Source organism: Prorops nasuta, unplaced genomic scaffold (assembly GCF_024137725.1).
Source record: "Prorops nasuta isolate Cenicafe-Biocafe unplaced genomic scaffold, Cenicafe_Pnas_1.2 PNAS00033, whole genome shotgun sequence".
Classification (NCBI taxonomy): domain Eukaryota; kingdom Metazoa; phylum Arthropoda; class Insecta; order Hymenoptera; family Bethylidae; genus Prorops; species Prorops nasuta.
The window spans coordinates 690,490-709,427 of NW_027116830.1; the positions used below are offsets into that span (position 1 = coordinate 690,490).

Below are 18,938 nucleotides of genomic sequence, written 5' to 3' on the forward strand. Positions count from 1 at the left end.
TACGTATATGTATTTCTTCAATCAGCTCAGCAGTATATACATATATATACAATATACATTTAATACTCGGGTATTTTAGGTTGTGTTGTGTGGCTGTATTCTATCCAAGAAATCCGAACCAATCCGAACACCCAACCGAACTTAAACGAAAAACATCGACAGATGGCTCAAGATCATGTTATGATTTAAGAATTCTAGTTAAATTTATGTAGTTACTTATTGGTTGCGTATCAAATAGTATGATTGAACAAGTGAATAGACAAGTTTGTCTATTAACGGGAAGTTATGGTTCCGCTTATTAGTTGATTTCGAAGATTTTATTCCATAAATTTTGTGTGCATCGGGGGAAATAGCGAACAAAACATGGCGTTTGTTTCTTTCATATGTTCCGAAGATGCTGCTGCTATTTGACTTAATGCTTTCGTAACTTCCCACCTAAAACGTATTTTCTTTTCATGCAATTTTCTCAAGCTGTATCGTATACTATAATAAACAGTGTTAATTTAGACTGTATATGAAGCTAGACAAGTAACAGATCTTTTAGATTTGGAAAGAATGAAGAGAAATATCGTTATTTGTGTCTCTCGGGGTATGGACAGTTTTTGAAATATCAAACAACTTAAAATGACGTCTCGCAGCTATACAAAATCTTATAGCCGCAAGGTTAACAGCGCGATACCTGGAAGTATTCAGTTCGACAAGCTTTTCAGGGAAAATAGTAATAGGCCATCTGCAGCCAAATCAGCAGGGACTGTTGGAAAATGGGGCATAACATCTTTTACATCAATCAGAAGCACAAATATCAATGGTAAAGATATATATCCTTTTTTCTATATCTACTTATGAAACAGTTTTCCTAGCTGTATTCAATGTTTTAAAATTTGTGTATATTATTAATTATACTTTAAGTTTGATTTATCTTTTTTTAATGATCTAATTTTAGGACGAAGAGATGACATTCATAGCTTTGGAGCAAAGAAAATGAAGCTAGATTATGGTAATCAAAATGCAAGAGTAAGTTCTGGGAAAGATCCATTTTCTTTTGATACAGATCCTGACAATAAGTCAGATACAGCACCACCGGTAGTTAAGCCAAAAAAGTTTTTTAAAAGCAGAAATGCTCCTTCGGTAGTTGAAGAGCCGCGTAAAGATGTAGCAATTTACAAACAAGTACCTGATTCTCAATATGGAAGAGCACGGACTCAGAAACAATCACAGTCACCTCTGGGTAAACAATCAATGCCAAAATCTACAGTTAAAAAGGCAAATGAAAGCTTAGAAGGGTCACTGGTAGATACACCTAGCCGAGAGGAAGGCAAGCCTCCTATTGTTTTAAGAATATGCAAGGGCACTGCAAGGTTGGTATGTGGAGATTCACAGGATAATATGGAGTCAGAACCAGAAACTTATAGAATTTCCACACCCCTTGCTAGTCCGACTAAAGTAGATATTGAAAAAAAGAGCTCTGGTACTGACACACTCAAACTGGATCTTAAATCTGTTCGTACACATACAACTTTAGTATCAACAGTATCTATCCCATTAGAAAATTCTGAAACACGAAGAACCACACGTAGTCGTTCTAAACATATGCATATGGACTTGATACCAACGTCTCCTCAAACTACAACAGCGATCACCCCAAATTCTCACAGTTCTGGCCTCTCTTTGACTCTAAGAAAATCGGTAACAGACTCTAATAACACCCTGATATCTCATTACGATATTGTAAAGACTGATTGCAACTCAACTTACTCCTGCAAACCTGCTGTCGAGCCTTTGATTGGTCGAGATCAGCCACTGCCAACGACAACGCAAGAACTAATTGACATCTTGTCGAGTGATGCAGATGCGGCTAATGTCAAATTAACAGAGGAGAAAATGAAAACTGAGGAGTCTGCGGAGATCCAAGACCAAATACAGCATTGTTCCATCGATATTTCTACTAACGAGGTGGTTTCGACCTCAAGTTTGGGAAGAGAGTCGACGCATGAGACGGATGCTGAAATGGAAACGGAGCCGGATCCAGAATCGGAAATCAGGCATGAGCAAGAGCACGAACCCGAGAACGAACCAGATTTTGAACGGGAGTCGGTAATGGAGTCTTGTTCTACTGCAGTAGAGAACGATAGCTCAGTAGCCAAGACGCTCGTTGATCAGGATTGGTTCTCCGGATCTGATGATAGCGAAGGTACCAGTGGAAATGCCGATAACGACATTTCCCTACACGTGACTAGCACTGTTTCAGAGACACAGCCAACGACTGCATCGATGACCGCAACTATTTTAACTAAACCAGCTATCACGAAGAAGGGCAGTATTTTCAAGAGTCGCTCCGCGGGAGCTGCTAATGGGAACAAAAGACGCGCTTTGTACAAACACAAATGGTCGGACAACGATAAAGAGTCCACCGCTACAGATGCTCCGAATACAGGGAATAATACGCCAAATACTGCCTCTGGTTCGAGTAATGCTCTAACTTCAATGTATGATCAGGATTTTGATCAATCTCCGCTTACAAGAGTTGTTACTTATCCCGAAGCCGATGTTGATTTTACAGATGAGTCTGACGCTGTTACTAGTGTACGTTGCGGTAGAAAAGTTAAAGGCGTACGTACGATGAAGAATCTATACTTCCATACAATATACTTGTTTGTTTACTTTATTTTATTGATTTAATATTTTATGCGTTTTATTTTAGTTTTATACAGTTGTGAAAAATGTTAAAAAGGCTCACCAAATTCAAGAGAGTGGTGAATTTCAAGAATTTAACGATGACGTTGAATATATCTTAGACACGTTAAGAGAAAACAATCCGAATGCTACTCGTTGCCTTTCAGCCATTCGATTGGCTAGCAAATGTATGGCTCCTGCATTTCGCATGCACGTACGCGCCCATGGAACTGTCGCCAAGTTTTTTAAAGCGCTACATGATGCAACTAAGGATCAGGTAATTGTTAGTAAGTAAATATCAGTACAAAAGAGAAAACTAACTTTTATCTGTTATAGAGTCTTGGTTTATGTACAGCAACGGTAATGTTTGTGTTGAGCCAAGATCGCTTAGCCATGGATTTAGATCGCGATTGTTTGGAGTTAATGTTAAGTTTGCTTGAATCTGATGCAAGTCACAAAGATGCCCTGGACGATTGTGGCTTAAGTCGTGCTGAATTATTGAAGAATAAAGAGAAGGTTCGGCAATTATGTGCTGACATTCAAGCTCAGGGACATGCAAAACATTTGAACCTTGATAATATCACGGTAATTGTTATTATTATTGTTATTACATTCATTATTGGCAATCTTATGTATACTCTACATTTTAAGATATTCTTTTATTTATAGGTAGGACAGCTTGCAATGGAAACTCTTCTTAGCTTAACATCAAGACGTGCTGGAGAATGGTTCAAGGAAGAGCTTCGAGAACTAGGTGGTTTAGAACACATTGTTAAAACGCTTAAAGAATGCCATCGTCATATTAACAATTGGGATGTATCTAGAAGTGGTTGGTCGGATTCTGTATTAGATAAATTACGTAAAGTAGACAGATGCTTGCGCGTTTTAGAAAATGTAAGTAGGTTATTTCTAATTATGTGCGACAGAAAAAAGTAACGACAGAAATTTTTTTACTTTAAATATATTTTATAGGTAACCCATATGAATGAGGAAAATCAGATTTATTTATTAAAATATGATAATGGAGTCCTTGTAACTACTTTAGCGAGTCTTTATCATTTATGCGAACAAGAAATTCCAATGTATCCGACAAGAGATCAAAGTGATAAAACTTCAACAGGCGCTGTTCTTAGAGAATGTCTTTTCGCTATTATCAAAGTTCTTATAAATCTGACACATCGATTTAACCGGCAATGTAAGAATAATCTTTTTTATATAATTTATTTATGCCGATGTTAATAATTGTGAATAATAACATATCTTTTATTTTAGCATTCGGAAGCAAATCATTTGGATCACAACCGGGTGTTTTGGATTGTAGTTTAAGTTTATTGTTGCGTGTGCCAGAATCTATACCGGAGGAAAAACGTTTTGACTTGATGATGTTGGCTTTAATTTTATTAATTAACTTAGTAGAGCAATGTGATGATAATAAAAAACTTCTTATTGAATCGAAGGCTCCTTCATCGGCAGAAAATATTTTCGATGGTATTTATCAGAAATACGTTTTTAATCATTTTAATTTTTATCTGTCTATAATTATTTTATTACTTATTTATTTATCTTTCAGCCGAAGAAAGTGGGTTGGAATCTTTAATTGATCTATTTCATAAGCAAGAAGAGCTTGCACGAGCCGAGGAGCAAAAGACAGATGCAATTCTTGATGGAAAGAAAGATTCCGGACAACCCGAAACGGTGTCCACCACTACCAAATCTCAAGAAGAATTTATTGAAGAAACTGTTACAAAATGTTTGTATATTTCTTCAGTAAAGGAAGAAACTTGATTAATTAATAAATTTGCGTTTACACAAAATTTTTTCTTTAATTTTACAGTATTGCAAAAAGCTGGTCGTCATATGGAGCACACACTAATTGGCGCATATTTAGTGTTATTAATTGGTTATTTAATCATGGATAATAAGGTAATAATATCAACTGTTATTTGTATCATAGAGGTTGTTTGACTTTTTTTATTAACACTGAGTTATTATTCATAGGATTACGAAATGTCAGTGCGCAGTAGGCTTCCAGACAGTAACTTTAAGACAATGGTCTCTGTACTTCAAAAATTCTTCAACTTCATGAACTTAACGGCATCGGTAATTTTATTGAATTCTACCCAATATTTTTAACACTGTAGTAAAAAACACAGCTAATTTAATATTATTCAAATTACAGAACGAAGCAAGTAGTTGTGGCATAGCCGCTACTGATAAAGTGATCAAGTTCCTAAAGCTATCAGATGCCAGAATAGAAGAGGAAAAGAACGAATTACCGTTACCAGCATTAGAAGATACTACCATAATGCTCGATTTAAGTTCATCTTGATCGATATATCCCGTAAACACTTGACAGCATTTTTTTGTTCTTTTGATATACAGAAAGAGCCAAAGCTACGTGTGTCCGAGAAACAAAATTTATTTCACTGCTTGGACTTATCCCATATTGATCATATATTTTGATATGTATTTATTCATTTACGTAATTTATTGCTGTACGACCCATTATTAGCATTAATTTGAATTATTATCTATTTCACGACAGCCTTAGAGTTTAAGATCTAATTGTTACTTAAGTATGAGAAACAAATCAACTTAAAGAATATAAACCCACGTGTTGTAAGTACGGATAAAGAGCACGTATTAGAATTATTGTTATTATAAAAAAAACAAATTATAATGAATTGAATTAATTCAATGAAAGGTTTTTTAACATTGGGACTGCCAAGATGAGCAGCGAGCCTCTTGCCAGACTAGATGATTTGTTGTATAGTAATAGGAGGTTTTAACTTTGTACAATCATTTTAAGAGTCATACCTATCTCAGTTTAAGATTATTGATTCTCAGTGTTAGGATTTCTTGTAATTCTAACAATATTTAAAATAGCATTATAACACGTAAGTTTATTTTAATATTAAAATTATACTATAAGCCTTGTAAATGTAAATTTATAAATTATAATTGTATCTTACATTGTGCATGTTTTAATCATTTTACCAAAAAAAAAAAAAAAAGGAAACGTTAATTAAACTCCCCCTATCATTGCTTTTTGTTGTTTTAGGTATCAAAGAAGTTCGTATTGTTTTGTGGACTTCAATTATGTCCACTTTTATACTTGTTTTAATAAAATTTAAGATATTTAAAATTTTTAAAATAGTATTTATTTAAAAAAACTAACCAAATAATTAAAACTTAATATCTGACTTTACACTTTTAAATGCATTTTCTTTTGGGTATAATTAAATATAAGAATATTCCAAAGGACCATTAAATGTTGAGTTAAATTGGTCCCGTTTATTAATATTAATTATTAATATTTTTGAGGCACTTGGCCAGGTATGATACAGGCTACTTTATTATTGATTATTTGTGTTCTTCCTGGGGCAGTATGTGGACGGATGTGTACAGGTGTGTTGAATCTCATAGGGTCCAACATTATATCAGTTTGAGTGTTCTGTGATTCAAATGCAGCTCTTTTATATTTAATACTTTTTGCTTTTTCTTCAATATCAGCTATTAAGTTTTTGGTAGAACATGGTACTGTTATATGATATATCATATCAGTTTGAGTATTCTGTGATTCAAATAATGCCCTGTTAGGTTTATTACTTTGTGTTGTATCTTCAATGTCAGCTATTAAGTTTTCAGTAGAATATGGTACTGTTTTATTTTTCCTTGAAAAAACATTTTTTACAACTTTATCAGTACCAATTCCATTATGACTGACAGCCGAGTTCACAGCTATATTTGCCTATCAAATAACAAAGTTGAAATTAATTGAAATGAAAAAATAAAAAAATATTCTTGATTGTAATATTCTACCTTTTTAGCCAGAAGCTCTTTAATTGGCTTAAAGGGATTTGAATGAATGGAAAGTTTGGATGGAGTATTAGTATTATTGAATGCACTTTCTACCACTCTTTCGTTGTTCAAATTTTGTGATTCTTTAACTCTAGCATTTAGGACTGTATAATTTTTTATTATTGTATCTAATAACCACCTGTACATGTGTTATTAAAACAATTATTAGAGATAAATTATTCAAATATTGTTTTTGAATACATACCTGTATCCATTAAAAATCCCATTTACATTTGTTTTGAACTGAATTTTATCCTGAAAACAGGTACATGTTTCAACTCTTGTTGGACATTGCATTGTGTTAGCTACATATTCAACATCTAAATTTTCTACAAGGTCTAGTTCATCAATTGCTCCATTCAAATCTTGTTTGTTAGCAAGCCTGAAAATAACTATAGTCTAATCTATTTGTAAAAATAAAACAAAATAAAAAATTTCTTACAATAACAAAGGTTTTCCAGCAATATTCTCATTAGAAACCAATTCACTAAATACAAGTCTGTTTTCTGTAAGCCTTGATATATCAGTTGAATCCACTACATAAATTATGCCATGGATCTAAAACATTTATTTTAATTTTAGTAGTACTAATAATTTTTCTGAATTTTTGCTACTTACATCAGTATAATATTTTGACCATAAAGATCTAATTTGGTTGCTACCACCTATATCATATATCTTTACTGCAAAACCCTTATATCTTAATGAAATTATGCGAAATCCCATTGTAGGCAAAACATTTTTATCAGGATCTACATTCATACAAATGAATATTAATTGCTACTATAAACATCACGAAAAGCTTACAATACATAAATAAAAACTCACTATTTTGTAAATTATTTAAAATTAATGTTTTTCCAGCATTGTCAAGCCCCACAATCAGTAAAACAATAGTTCTGGAATATTAATTAATAATAAAAATTTCATATGAATGAATAAAAGTATAGTATAAATTATACTTTTCCGAATCATTTTTAGCAGGTAACCTCTTCAAAACTTTTCGAATACAATTGCCCATTTTCACTAAAAACAATAATTGCATGTATTTATTCTATTAAATAATTATAAAATATAATTGTACTCCTATGAATTGCATGATTAATTTATTTTTAACAACAAAATTCATAAATAAATCATATTAAACGGTAGCTGTCAAAATAGTGCGTTGTTAAAAGCAGTTAAAAGTAAATAAATATACTATGGAGTGTTGGAGTTGATAGGGAGAGAGAGAGGGGGATCCTCCTTCGACTCCTTCACCGAACTTCACCCTGCTATTTCCACTATTTCCAGTCCATTATCAATTCTATTGTGACAATTGTAACATGCGCATTGTTGCGCATTGAATTCTTGAATTCTGTTTACTAATACTAATCGCATTTATCTGCAGTTATCACACACTGTGGTTTGTTTTATATACACCTCCGTTATTATTAATTAAAAATTGGAACAACGTTCTTGTAAATATTATTTGATTATTTCAATTAACACCTTCAATTTTGATACAACATTTATGAAAAATAATATAGAAAATATAGTTACATAAAATTTAATGACAAATATAAATTTAAGAAATTCTTTGTGATTTTGTTAATTTAGGAAAGATAAATTTATTAAATAAAAAATGGAAAAAATCCCAGATCTTAAGTCCCTTAAAGTAGGATTTATTGGAGGTGGTAATATGGCTAGTGCCATAGGAGCAGGTTTAATTCATAAAGGTAGAATAATTTTTTAAATACACTATACAATTTACATGTAAGTACTTGCTAACATTATTAACATTAATTTTGTAGAAATACTATGTCCAAAAAATGTGTGGGTTTCTGCACGTACAGAGAAAACCCTTAAATTTTGGTCTGATATAGGTGCCAAAGTAACATTGAAAAATGGAGAAGTTATAGAGAATTGTGATGTAATATTTTTAGCAATGAAGCCACACATGTTGGATGAAGCTCTTTCAGGAGCCAAGCAAACTCTATCAAAAGAAGTTAAAAGTAAACTTTTTATTTCGGTTCTTGTTGGAGTTTCATTAACCACATTATATTTGGTAAAAAAGCATTTACATATAATTTATTTAAAATTATAATTAATAACAACAGTTTACAATTTTTTTGTAGAAATTATCTCTTATTATAGGGGAACCTAGGGTAGTCAGGTCCATGCCAAACACTCCGATGATGGTTGGTGAAGGTATCACAGGTAATTATTTAAATAGCACAAAGCTCCATCAAGTATAGTAATTAAGCTCTTTATTTTAAAGTATATTGTAGTGAAAATGCTACTATCTCAGATATGAACTTAGTAGATACACTATTTTCATATATTGGCATAAGTGAAAGAATTCCAGAATCTTTAATTGGGCCAATAGGAGGTTTATCAGGATCAGGACCTGCTTACGTAAGTATTTAAAACGTACTATTAAGTGTGAAAATATAAACAAATGATTTTTTTGCAGGCCTATCTTATTACAGAAGCTTTAGCAGATGGTGCAGTTAAAATGGGTGTACCAAGACCAATGGCAACAAAATTTGCTGCTCAGGTTTTAATAGGAGCTGGAAAAATGGTTCTAGAAACTTGTAGGCATCCTGGACAATTGAAAGACGAAGTTTGCTCACCTGGTGGGACTTCTATTGCAGGAATTCATGCTTTGGAGCTTGGTAATGTGAGGTACTTAAAAAAAAATATTTGTTTGAGAATAAATTAATCATTACTATCATATATAAAGAGTTAATTTTCAGAGGGTCTGTAATGAGTGCTGTTGAAGCTGCAGTAAATAAATCAAATGAGTTAGCATCCAAATTTTAATTTCATTGTAAAAAATAGTATGATTTTAAATATAAAAAATATAAGAGTATTTTAAAAATGTCTTAATGTTTTTTATGGCTACTAAGTAAATTAGATTTAAACAAGATTTATTTATTGAATCTACTTTTCATTCCGATTTTACATCTATTTACATATTCTGTATTGCTACATTCATTGCTTTGAATACTCAACACATCTAGATGGATCTGTAGGATAATACTCCTGACACTTTGTCATTAATCGTTTCAAAGCTTGAATATATTTCCTCTGAGTTTCGTCGTTCATTACGTGCGCGACATTTTTAGAGAAAATTTTTTCTCTTCCTGTACGAGCATGAATACCAACCATTGTTACTCCAATAGGCCAAGGGGAATTTCCAATAGCCATTTGTAAGTAAGCATCACTTGCTAAAATATAATTTCTTTCTAACAAATGCTTTACAATCTCTGTTAAACTATCTGTAATGTCTTCTGGCAAAGACTTATTCTTCAGTTTTCTCAAAAGTGGTTTTAAATATTCTCTAGTTTGTGCATATGTTGCACTAGCCATCTTTCCTCTTGTGCTCATCTTTTCAGTAGCAGTTCTGCTGTTCAACTGATTTCCCCAAATTTGAACTAAAAATTGTAGAAATTGTGTGATTACATTCATATCGAAATCTCTATCGCCTTTATTCAATTTAATGGACATCTTTTGTATATCTTCATATGTAACTTCTTCATCAGGTACATTTACATCGCCTTTCCTATCCCTGTCATGAGGTTTCGAAGATGCCAAGATTTCATTTAAATAAGCCTGATCCACTTGCTCCATTGCTTCTTGAAAGTCATTTCGAAAACCCTAAAATATATTTATAATGTTATAAAATAACAAAAAGGAAAAATGATAAAACAATGTTTCCAACATTACCTTATTAACCTCTGGTTCTTGGATTTCACATTTCCTTAACCGTTTAAAAGCTTCAATTTCTGTTTCTCCATAAAGCTTAATTGGCTCTCCTCGTTCTCTTAATCGACGAATAACTTCTGCTCTGGACAATGTAAGTTGTTCTGTATTAATGTTTCCTATAGATTGCTCTAGCTGACAATTTTCATTAGATTTTTCAACTATGTTACTACTTTTATTATCGATCTTTTTATCGTTATCCTTTGATGATAGTTCGCTTCTTTTAAAATACTTTTTATTATTCTATCAAAAAAAAAAATAAAATTAAGGTTTATGTTACTGTTTATGTCAGATTATATTTGATTTTAAATATAACACTACCTGTGTATAGCTTTCTTCTAATTCCTTTCTTTTTTTCATAATTTCTGCTTTTAAAATTTCCATTTTGCATTTAAAATGATTTATGGCTTCTTCATATTTTTCTTTCCTTGAATTGGGTAAATTGAGTTTCACCATGGACTATGAATGGAGCCGCCAGGCCAGGCAGTGGCAACTCTGTCTCTGTAGATAGTTATGTCCTCGCGCCATCTATCAGAACCGATGCAAAGCACGTTATTTTGTACGCATCCATTACCTGACACGTGTATGTATGTATATTGGCCAACAAAGTGTACATACACACCAGTGCACATACATATGTTTATTCATTCCATTTTCTTTCTATCATAAACTCTCTCATTGGTTATCTTGACAATTAACAATCAGTATAATAATAATCAGAGTCCGCTATTGGTGTCGTATTTTTAATGTTTATATAATTGTATCAGCTGGTACATAAGTGGCAAGGGGTAGTGTGCTGTGATTAGTAATTGTGTAGTAAAAGGTAAATAAAGAATTAGAGCCAGTTTAGACAAGTCCAGACAGTCCACTGTCCAGTCCAGTAGCCACTAAGCCACTAATTAGGTGTAGGTGTGTAGTGTAGTACTAATGTGAGTGCTGAGTAGGAAGTTTTGTATATACATAAAAATTCATAATTTATTAGGGGCGTATCGCGTATTGCACACTACGTACACACTTATCTATTTCGATTTAAAGGTTTATGTGTTTGTAATAAAATATTGTTGAACAAGTAGGGCGGGTTATACAATGATCGAAATGGAGTGCGCAAGGAGCGAAAGGTTTCCATGACTACTTTTCTTAAAGTGATATTCACATTTGGTATTTAAAATTATTTTAGAAACGGACTCTTGGGAAATATTGCTTTCTACAATGTTAATTCTTTAAATTCTGCTGTATTTCGAAAATCGTATTAATTATCAATCAGTATGGAAGGCGTAAACGGACAACTAGAAATAAAATATCAAAAAATTGCCACAGAGTATTCAAAAGTTCGTTTAATTTTCTAATTCAGTAAATAATAATCATTTAATTATCATTCTTATGGATTGACCATGTCTTTCAGGTCTGGGCACAAGCAAATGTTTTAAAAAAAGCTGTAATTGATGAACAAGCTCGTAATACCACGATTCGTGAGCAACTGAAGATGAAGGAGATAGAGTTGAGAAGGACAGAGCAAGAATTAGACAGTTTAACATTTCGTAATCAACAACTAATGAAAAGAATTACTGTTCTACAAGATGAGCTGGAGAAATCCCAGAATAAGTCTAAAAAAGGAAGAAGTAAATCATCAGAAAATAGGAATGCAGCTTCTTTATCACAAAATCATATTTTAGATGAAGAGTTTCAGAAAAAAATAGTGGAGAATGCTCAGTTATTATCTCAAATCAGCGACAAGGACAGTGAGATTGATATATTAAATGATAGAATATCCCAATTAGAATATAGATTAGACTCTTCTGAAAAATCTAAGGTAGAATTAAATGCTCAATGTCAAAGTACAATAGATAAATTGGAAAGGGAAAGAAGTGATCTGCAAAAAAAGTTAAATGAGAAACAAAAGCAGGAAGAAACTGCCTCGTGGTCCAGTAATGAAGGGAAAAGAGATATAAGTGATTCCGATTCTAGAGTATTATTGACACACAAAATTGAACATTCACCATATTCCTCACCATCAACTTCCCGTAGATCTTCAAAATCTACTGTAGAAATACGATCTCATAAGCATGGTGATAACAATGGGCTTGATATTTCAAAATTTTATGAATTGGAAAAGGAACTGAACCATTGGAAGGCTCAATATCACATAGTTAAAATAAAACATGATGAAGTAGAACAGAAAGAACAAACTGTCAATGAAGCAGAAATGAATAGTTTACAGCCAGTAGAAATCAGTAATATGGTACTTTATATTTTTAAGTAAAAAATGTTGGTTTTTACTGTATCAATTTAATAATCTTTTTAATAGCTTGGCAGGCTGAGCTCTCCATTTCCAATTCCTGATGAGGTAGAAGCCAGGGAATCAAAAATAAAGGAATATTTCTTGAACGAAATTGATAAACTTATCACAGAAAAACATATTTATCATGCAAAGAATTTAGTCATGGCTGCTAATGTATAAAAATTTCTCAATTAATTTGATTTAGGATTTTTCAATGTTTCTTCAAACATATATTTCTGTTTGTTTAGAGCGAAGTTATGCATGTTCACTTAAACAGCAGTGAATCTAAAAGAGAAAAGTGTGAAACAGCTTTAAATGAAGCTTTGTCTGATTGTTCAAGTTTACAAAAAGATAAAGAATTGCAGGAAGGAAACTATAAAACCCAGCTCAGTACCATGAGTGAACATCTTGCCAATATGAATGAAAAATTAATTAATCAGACTGAGGAAATACAGCATTTAAAATTTGAATTAGCTAAAAAGGTAAATGTTATAAAATACAATTGAATTTATGAATCTTAATATCAATTCATTTTCTTTAAACATTTAAACAATTTCAGAATAACAAAAAAAATAAAGGTAAGTAATTCAAATATGTTTAAAAATAAATTATTGACTACATCCATCAGTAAAAAATACTGAGATAACAGAATAATGTTGACAAATCTAATAATCATGTGTAGAAAAAATTCTTATTCTGAAATAGCAAATGAATGTATAATAGCATATTTAGTATTAGATTGAAAATGTGCGAGCTTATGTATTATTATTTATGAAATTTAAATAAATCTTATTTCTACAATATAATTTGTTCAACTAAGTATTTAATAACAACCAAAAATATAAATATTTATTAGTCGTAACAGGTCATAATCTTAAAACTATAACTCCTAATATATACATATCATTTTCTTTACAATCATAAATTTAATAGGTAAATTTATCTGAAAAGGCTGCTGAATAAAAGTATTCATTTAATTTACCTATTAAAATAAATTGGTTACAATGTACACACAACATAGAGGCTATATTGATTTATCTACATAATTTAATTGTTACTAATTACTCCATTTTAATTGTAAAGCTAGCACCACAGCTACAGCCTTGTTCTGCTAAAGGATTATTTGTTATCCTAAATGCTGAGCGTATTAATTCAGTGTGATATTCTATAGTTGCTCCTTTAACATATTCTAAAGATGCTTCGTCTATCACAACTTTTGCACCATCTCTTTGAAATACTCTGCAGTATGATAAAATAATTATTATTAAATAAAAAATATTATCAAGAAATTTCTGACATACTTGTCATCCTCTTGTATATTAGAGTCTAAATCAAATTTATATTGAAATCCGGAGCATCCTCCACCTTCTATTGTAACTCTTAAACATGTTAATTCATCCGTTATTTCTTTTAAACGCTTCACACAACTATCGCTTATTATTAAAATATCTTTTGTTTTTGCTGCAGCCTCAGTAGACAATTCTTTTGGTGAGGATGAATTGAAATTATTCCAAGATGAGCTGTATTTATAAATTCATTAATTAATACAATAGTAACTATTTAATGTAATATTATATTTACTTTAATACATAAAGCTAAAATTAAAAGAGAAAAATAATTATAATTAATATTTATCAATGGACAAAATATGAATTCAAGGAGCTTTGACAAATATTGAGGTTAATATGTTTTAGGATATAATAAATTGGGATTTTTAATTATTTATAAACACTTACGTTAAAAGACGAGAAAAATAACGGTTTGATGAAAAATTAGAAGAAAATTCCCAGACGGCTCGTCGGAATTTTGCCATATTCTATTTTTTCAGCAGTCTGATGCTTTGTTTGCTGTGAGGAAACTGGAGTAGATAAGATGAAATAAGAAATTTCGAAGATTTTAAACACAATTGTTTAATTGTGTCAGCCTAGGTTATGAATGAAGGTATAATATACAATAACGTAACGAAAGTACTAGAAGCATAAAAATATATAGGACCGTTTTTTCAAATTGGTTTATCTTTCACTCAACTTTTACGCGGCATCACTTTTCACTGGACTAGGGCCAGCTGATAATCGGACTGCAGGTCTGCAGGTGCAGAGTGTACTGTAGAGGCCGGAGACATTAGGGAATTGGCAATTGGCATCACAGCTTTTTTTAATGGGGCATGATGGAGCACTGTAGTGTAGTTGTATAGATATTTATGTTGTTTAAAAAATTTACTAACGTGTTATAGTCGTTAAACTTATTATAGAAAATTAATTTACATAAAAATGAACACCTTTAACGATATTGGACTTGGCGAGCCCGAGCAAGATGCTAATACCGCATTAATTGAACTTGATAAAGGTTAGAAATTAGAGTATCAAAAAATAATTTGAATTTATAGATAATTATAAGTTTTTTTAATTGAATTTTATGTTTTTAGGTTTACGTTCCACGAAAATTGGAGAGCAATGTGAAGCGATCGTTCGTTTTCCAAGGTTATTTGAGAAATATCCATTTCCTATATTAATTAACTCATCTTTATTGAAGTTGGCAGAGGTTTTTCGAATGGGAACCAATTTTTTGCGAGTCTGGGTATTAAGAGTTTGTCAACAAAGTGAAAAGCATCTAGATAAAATATTAAATGTTGATGAATTTGTGAGACGTATTTATAGCGTTATGCATTCAAATGATCCTGTGGCTAGAGCACTTACTTTACGTACTTTGGGAAGTGTAGCTGGTATTATCCCAGAGAGACAGCAGGTACAAATCTTCTAAGATTTGTGTATAAAACTGTAATTATTTATTATGTATCATTTTTCTTTAATAGGTTCATCACAGTATTAGAAAATCTTTAGATTCTCACGATTCAGTTGAAGTAGAAGCTGCTATTTATGCAGCTAGAATGTTTGCTGCCCAGTCCAAATTATTTGCTGTTTCTATGTGTAGTAAAATTTCTGATATGATCAAAGGCCAGGCTACTCCATCATCTATGAAATTACAGCTAATTCCAATTTTACAATACATGCATCATGACATATCTACTGCTTCAATGGTAAATGAATTGTGTATGGAGCTTCTGGCTAGCTATCCAGCAGTAGAATTTGTAAGAGTAACTTTAAGTGCATTGACTACACTAGCTTCAGCAACATTGGTTGATGTACCAGGGCAGGTTGTTCTTCTGTTAAGCTATTTACAAGATGACCCACGTTTATCTGTAAAACGTAATGCTTTACAACTACTACATATATTAGCGAGAAAAGGCGCTCATCTTTGGCCTCAGGGTGCATTGAATAATTTAATAGGTATGTAAAGTAAATTTTGGGCACTATTGACAAAATTGCAAAGAAATATCTAACAACTCTGTCTTATTTTAGAAAGTACTACAACTCTTTTAGAAGATGGGGGAGAGAATAAAGATCTTCTCATTCGTACTTTGGATGTAATCGAGGTTCTCAGTCAGAGTGCAGTTACTTGTGATGCAAATAAAGAAGAAGGCAATGCACTTTTAGCTCTCTGCGTAAATGCTTGTTATTCTCCTGACCCTTTTGTTGCAGTGAAAGCTGTAACAATACTAGCTAGAGTTGCCTGCTATTGGTAATAAGTCTTTTCAGTATTGCACTTAGTTATAGAATACTAAACTTTATTAAAACATTTGATTTCAGTTATGAGGAAAATTTGCCAGTTTACAATACGCAAGACGTCATATCATGTTTAGAATCCCTTATCATGCTACTGGCTTTAGATGATAAATATATCAATCAATTCAAAGTTTGTTTACGCTCTACTGTTAAACTTTGTGAATCACAACCAAGTCATTGTAATGTTTTTGTTGATGCTATTGGATCTACCTTAATAAATGCTAACACAGAGAATGGCCAGAATGAGCAACAAGCTGTCATACTATGTGAAGCTCTTGGAGCTATTGGCAGTTTAGCTGACAACGTTTTGCTATCACTGTTGCCTGACATATTATTAAAACTTAAGCAGACAACTCCTGTTCATGCAAAAGTATTTCTTTTTTAACCTACACGAAATTTGTAGATTCAATATTGAAGAGATTTAAGTATATAATTATGTTAAATTTCAGGTAATGCTGTGTACTCTGCTTTTTCAAATAATAGTAGGAGGATATGAATGGAATGTAGAATGTTTAGAGATTGTTGATGAGGTATTACGAAATGTGGATGGCTGGAGTAAATATAGGATAGCACGTAGCGCAATGAGATATGGTCATCATATAATCGCCACTCGTATATTCAAAAATCTTAAGGAAGCCGTGGCATCGGAACAATTGCATTTCTGGCTGTCTGGATTGGAGTTGATTACAAAAGCAGAAAGCTATTTAATGTGATAATAATAAATAATCTAGGAAGTAGAGTAGTATAACCTTAGTACATACTAGATGTTAATGAAAAAGTGATGTTTTAGGGAAGATCACCCCGAAAACTCGGATAAAGAAATGGATATCGTTGAAAGATTGAATTTAGCAGTTTCAAGATACGCAAGTGCTTGTGCTTCTCTGAAAGCAGCCAGTACACCTTTAAGAAGTCTACAATTCCCTAGCGAATACGCGAAATTACGTTGTGAATTTCTTCAAAGTGTGGTACAACTCTTGCATTCTTGCAGGTAAATTTTCCATTTACGTAGATTTATTTTTGATATAATGTACTGGGGCTTCATTGAATCTTTTTTAGATCTTTGTGCACAGCACCACCACCAGCAATAGCAGTTACTGTGGTCATCGCAACAAAAGATGATCTTCAGCGTTATGGCCGTGTTACTCAACAGGTATGATGGAAAAAGTATACTGTTAATAATTAAAACATGAAAATAACTATATTTTGTAGTTGCGAAAATCAGCGCAAGAATTGAAAACCTGTGCAGAGAATTACCAAAAACTTTATCAATCTGCTTTCGATGCTGATCCCGGATCACTAATGAATATTCGAGCGTATCCTTTGTAAAACATAAAAAAAGAGAATTATAACATTGTATTCTTTTATTATCTTTAATGAATGTGACAATACAGATTGCAAGAAATGTGTCGACTAATGGCAAATAGCGTGGAACGAGTTTGCGGAGGCTCTGGAATCGGCAATTATCAGCAAAATGAGGTGAATTTTGATTTTGGGCGTACAGTGGAGATGCGTCAATTAGCACGCTACTGCACGGAACTACGAAGGTTAGCACCGTCCTGTCCAGGAGAGGGAAAATCCGGATCAATCAGTCACGCTAGAGTTGGCTGTTTGATTTCGCAGGTGATGCTGGTTGGCAGTGGTAAAATGAGACTGCCGATTCCTCGATATTTCTTCCAAACTCTCCAAACGACCAGTGTGAAGCTCTCAGTGTCTCCACAACCGCGAGTACTCGGTGAGCCCGTTTCAGTACCTCAAGGTAGTCAATTGGCACTGAAAGTTGAGGGTGTTTTACGTCATGGCAGACGAGCTTCACTTTTTCGTTCGGTTGCTTCGGTTTGCATCTCTATTTCTACTGCTCCACCGCCAAAGGCTAATTCTGACCAAAAGGTAGTTTTTACATCTATTTATTCAGTTCGCTTACTAAAGCATTTTTGTTTCTTTACCACTTTTTCTCTTTAGGAAACTCCTATGAACGAGTTGCAGCAAACAGTTACACCACACAGAGATTTCTTTGCTTGTGAATTTTTACTTTCCCTAGGAAGTAACTCCTCGTCCCAAAATTGCGCAACAGCAATGTCCAGTAACACGGCTCAAGGTAACGCAGGTGGCCAATATCAAGTTACGGCTAGTGCTAGTATTTTAGACAAGGAGGGCAATGTATGGAAATGCGGACCACGATCCACTCTTCAAGTTAGAGTACTCGAAGAACCGTCGAAACGAAAAGTAGCTTAGAAACAATATTATTAATAAAATTTGTATATACAATAAAATTAGTACAACCGCTGAAACTGCTATATTGTTTTTCGTAATTATTTATTACAAACTCTGTTCTTACCTCTCCTCTTTTCAATTACGATAAAATCATAGCAATACAACAAAATATGCTCTTTTGAAAATTTTACCATCCCTGTATCGGTCTTTTAAGGTGGTTATGTAATAATAAGGTAAATTACATTTGATAAAAATAATCTTTAATTAAACAAATTCACTCAAATACTAGAAAACCAATCAGTCACAACTTTATATTTCCTTTTGTACAATTGAAAAAATCAAATTGAGACGAATTATTTTCAGAAAACTGCTAAAAATTACAGTGTAATAATCGAATTTATTTTTCTTTACAGTAATGCAATATTTTTATTACTCAGCTATAATTGAATGACATATCGGTATAGTTTATTCTGCTATGTTGAAATTGTAACACGTTTGTTCCTATTTACATTGAGAGGGGATTGTGTGACCGCGTAGGTGGGGTT

At 32.5% G+C, this 18,938-nt stretch overlaps 7 protein-coding genes across 13 annotated transcripts; 4 read left to right on the forward strand and 3 right to left on the reverse strand.

Annotated features, from left to right (window-relative positions):
- Positions 1 to 131: 131 nt before the first annotated feature.
- wapl (wings apart-like) lies at positions 132 to 5,644 on the forward strand. The gene is made up of 11 exons (XM_066743732.1): positions 132 to 808; positions 944 to 2,610; positions 2,702 to 2,950; positions 3,010 to 3,258; positions 3,343 to 3,567; positions 3,646 to 3,868; positions 3,946 to 4,161; positions 4,244 to 4,423; positions 4,508 to 4,596; positions 4,672 to 4,773; positions 4,853 to 5,644. Exons 1-11 carry the CDS (start codon positions 625 to 627, stop codon positions 5,000 to 5,002), a joined length of 3,534 nt encoding a protein of 1,177 aa, XP_066599829.1. The 5' UTR covers positions 132 to 624; the 3' UTR covers positions 5,003 to 5,644.
- Positions 5,645 to 5,757: 113 nt separating this feature from the next.
- Positions 5,758 to 7,865, reverse strand: LOC136783511 (ADP-ribosylation factor-like protein 13A). 3 transcript variants are annotated; one of them, XM_066743738.1, is made up of 8 exons: positions 7,736 to 7,865; positions 7,497 to 7,560; positions 7,363 to 7,433; positions 7,153 to 7,286; positions 6,977 to 7,092; positions 6,740 to 6,916; positions 6,496 to 6,673; positions 5,758 to 6,424 (listed from the first exon to the last, which is right to left on the reverse strand). In XM_066743738.1, coding segments are annotated over exons 1-8 (1,182 nt in total). In that variant the 5' UTR covers positions 7,737 to 7,865; the 3' UTR covers positions 5,758 to 5,983. The 3 variants fall into 3 exon arrangements, with proteins under 3 accessions (XP_066599835.1, XP_066599836.1, XP_066599834.1); XM_066743739.1 differs by lacking the exon at positions 7,736 to 7,865 and having other exon boundaries at positions 7,524 to 7,721; XM_066743737.1 differs by lacking the exon at positions 7,736 to 7,865 and having other exon boundaries at positions 7,497 to 7,721.
- Positions 7,849 to 9,492, forward strand: P5cr (Pyrroline 5-carboyxlate reductase). 3 transcript variants are annotated; one of them, XM_066743741.1, is made up of 7 exons: positions 7,849 to 7,994; positions 8,134 to 8,252; positions 8,328 to 8,581; positions 8,652 to 8,733; positions 8,795 to 8,931; positions 8,990 to 9,201; positions 9,273 to 9,492. In XM_066743741.1, exons 2-7 carry the CDS (start codon positions 8,159 to 8,161, stop codon positions 9,337 to 9,339), a joined length of 846 nt encoding a protein of 281 aa, XP_066599838.1. In that variant the 5' UTR covers positions 7,849 to 7,994; positions 8,134 to 8,158; the 3' UTR covers positions 9,340 to 9,492. The 3 variants fall into 3 exon arrangements, with proteins under 3 accessions (XP_066599838.1, XP_066599839.1, XP_066599841.1); XM_066743742.1 differs by having other exon boundaries at positions 7,856 to 7,939; XM_066743744.1 differs by lacking the exon at positions 7,849 to 7,994 and having other exon boundaries at positions 8,328 to 8,528; positions 8,671 to 8,733.
- Prp18 (pre-mRNA processing factor 18) lies at positions 9,357 to 10,861 on the reverse strand. Its single transcript, XM_066743740.1, has 3 exons — positions 10,603 to 10,861; positions 10,246 to 10,524; positions 9,357 to 10,176 (listed from the first exon to the last, which is right to left on the reverse strand). The coding sequence occupies exons 1-3, from the start codon at positions 10,735 to 10,737 to the stop codon at positions 9,511 to 9,513; spliced, it is 1,080 nt and encodes a 359-aa protein (XP_066599837.1). The 5' UTR covers positions 10,738 to 10,861; the 3' UTR covers positions 9,357 to 9,510.
- Positions 10,862 to 10,974: 113 nt separating this feature from the next.
- Positions 10,975 to 13,365, forward strand: LOC136783510 (protein phosphatase 1 regulatory subunit 21). Of its 3 annotated transcripts, none has more exons than XM_066743736.1 (6): positions 10,975 to 11,104; positions 11,459 to 11,609; positions 11,684 to 12,520; positions 12,587 to 12,733; positions 12,808 to 13,041; positions 13,119 to 13,365. In XM_066743736.1, the coding sequence occupies exons 2-6, from the start codon at positions 11,547 to 11,549 to the stop codon at positions 13,143 to 13,145; spliced, it is 1,308 nt and encodes a 435-aa protein (XP_066599833.1). In that variant the 5' UTR covers positions 10,975 to 11,104; positions 11,459 to 11,546; the 3' UTR covers positions 13,146 to 13,365. The 3 variants fall into 3 exon arrangements, with proteins under 3 accessions (XP_066599833.1, XP_066599831.1, XP_066599832.1); XM_066743734.1 differs by having other exon boundaries at positions 10,995 to 11,399; XM_066743735.1 differs by having other exon boundaries at positions 10,995 to 11,210.
- A 20-nt stretch (positions 13,366 to 13,385) lies between these two features.
- Positions 13,386 to 14,437, reverse strand: LOC136783515 (iron-sulfur cluster assembly 2 homolog, mitochondrial). Its single transcript, XM_066743745.1, has 3 exons — positions 14,296 to 14,437; positions 13,861 to 14,079; positions 13,386 to 13,798 (listed from the first exon to the last, which is right to left on the reverse strand). The coding sequence occupies exons 1-3, from the start codon at positions 14,370 to 14,372 to the stop codon at positions 13,621 to 13,623; spliced, it is 474 nt and encodes a 157-aa protein (XP_066599842.1). The 5' UTR covers positions 14,373 to 14,437; the 3' UTR covers positions 13,386 to 13,620.
- A 329-nt stretch (positions 14,438 to 14,766) lies between these two features.
- On the forward strand, positions 14,767 to 18,468 carry INTS7 (Integrator complex subunit 7). The gene is made up of 11 exons (XM_066743733.1): positions 14,767 to 14,905; positions 14,985 to 15,304; positions 15,372 to 15,846; positions 15,919 to 16,138; positions 16,207 to 16,552; positions 16,632 to 16,891; positions 16,973 to 17,170; positions 17,239 to 17,332; positions 17,392 to 17,495; positions 17,574 to 18,069; positions 18,142 to 18,468. Exons 1-11 carry the CDS (start codon positions 14,830 to 14,832, stop codon positions 18,412 to 18,414), a joined length of 2,862 nt encoding a protein of 953 aa, XP_066599830.1. The 5' UTR covers positions 14,767 to 14,829; the 3' UTR covers positions 18,415 to 18,468.
- The last annotated feature ends 470 nt before the right edge of the window (positions 18,469 to 18,938 follow it).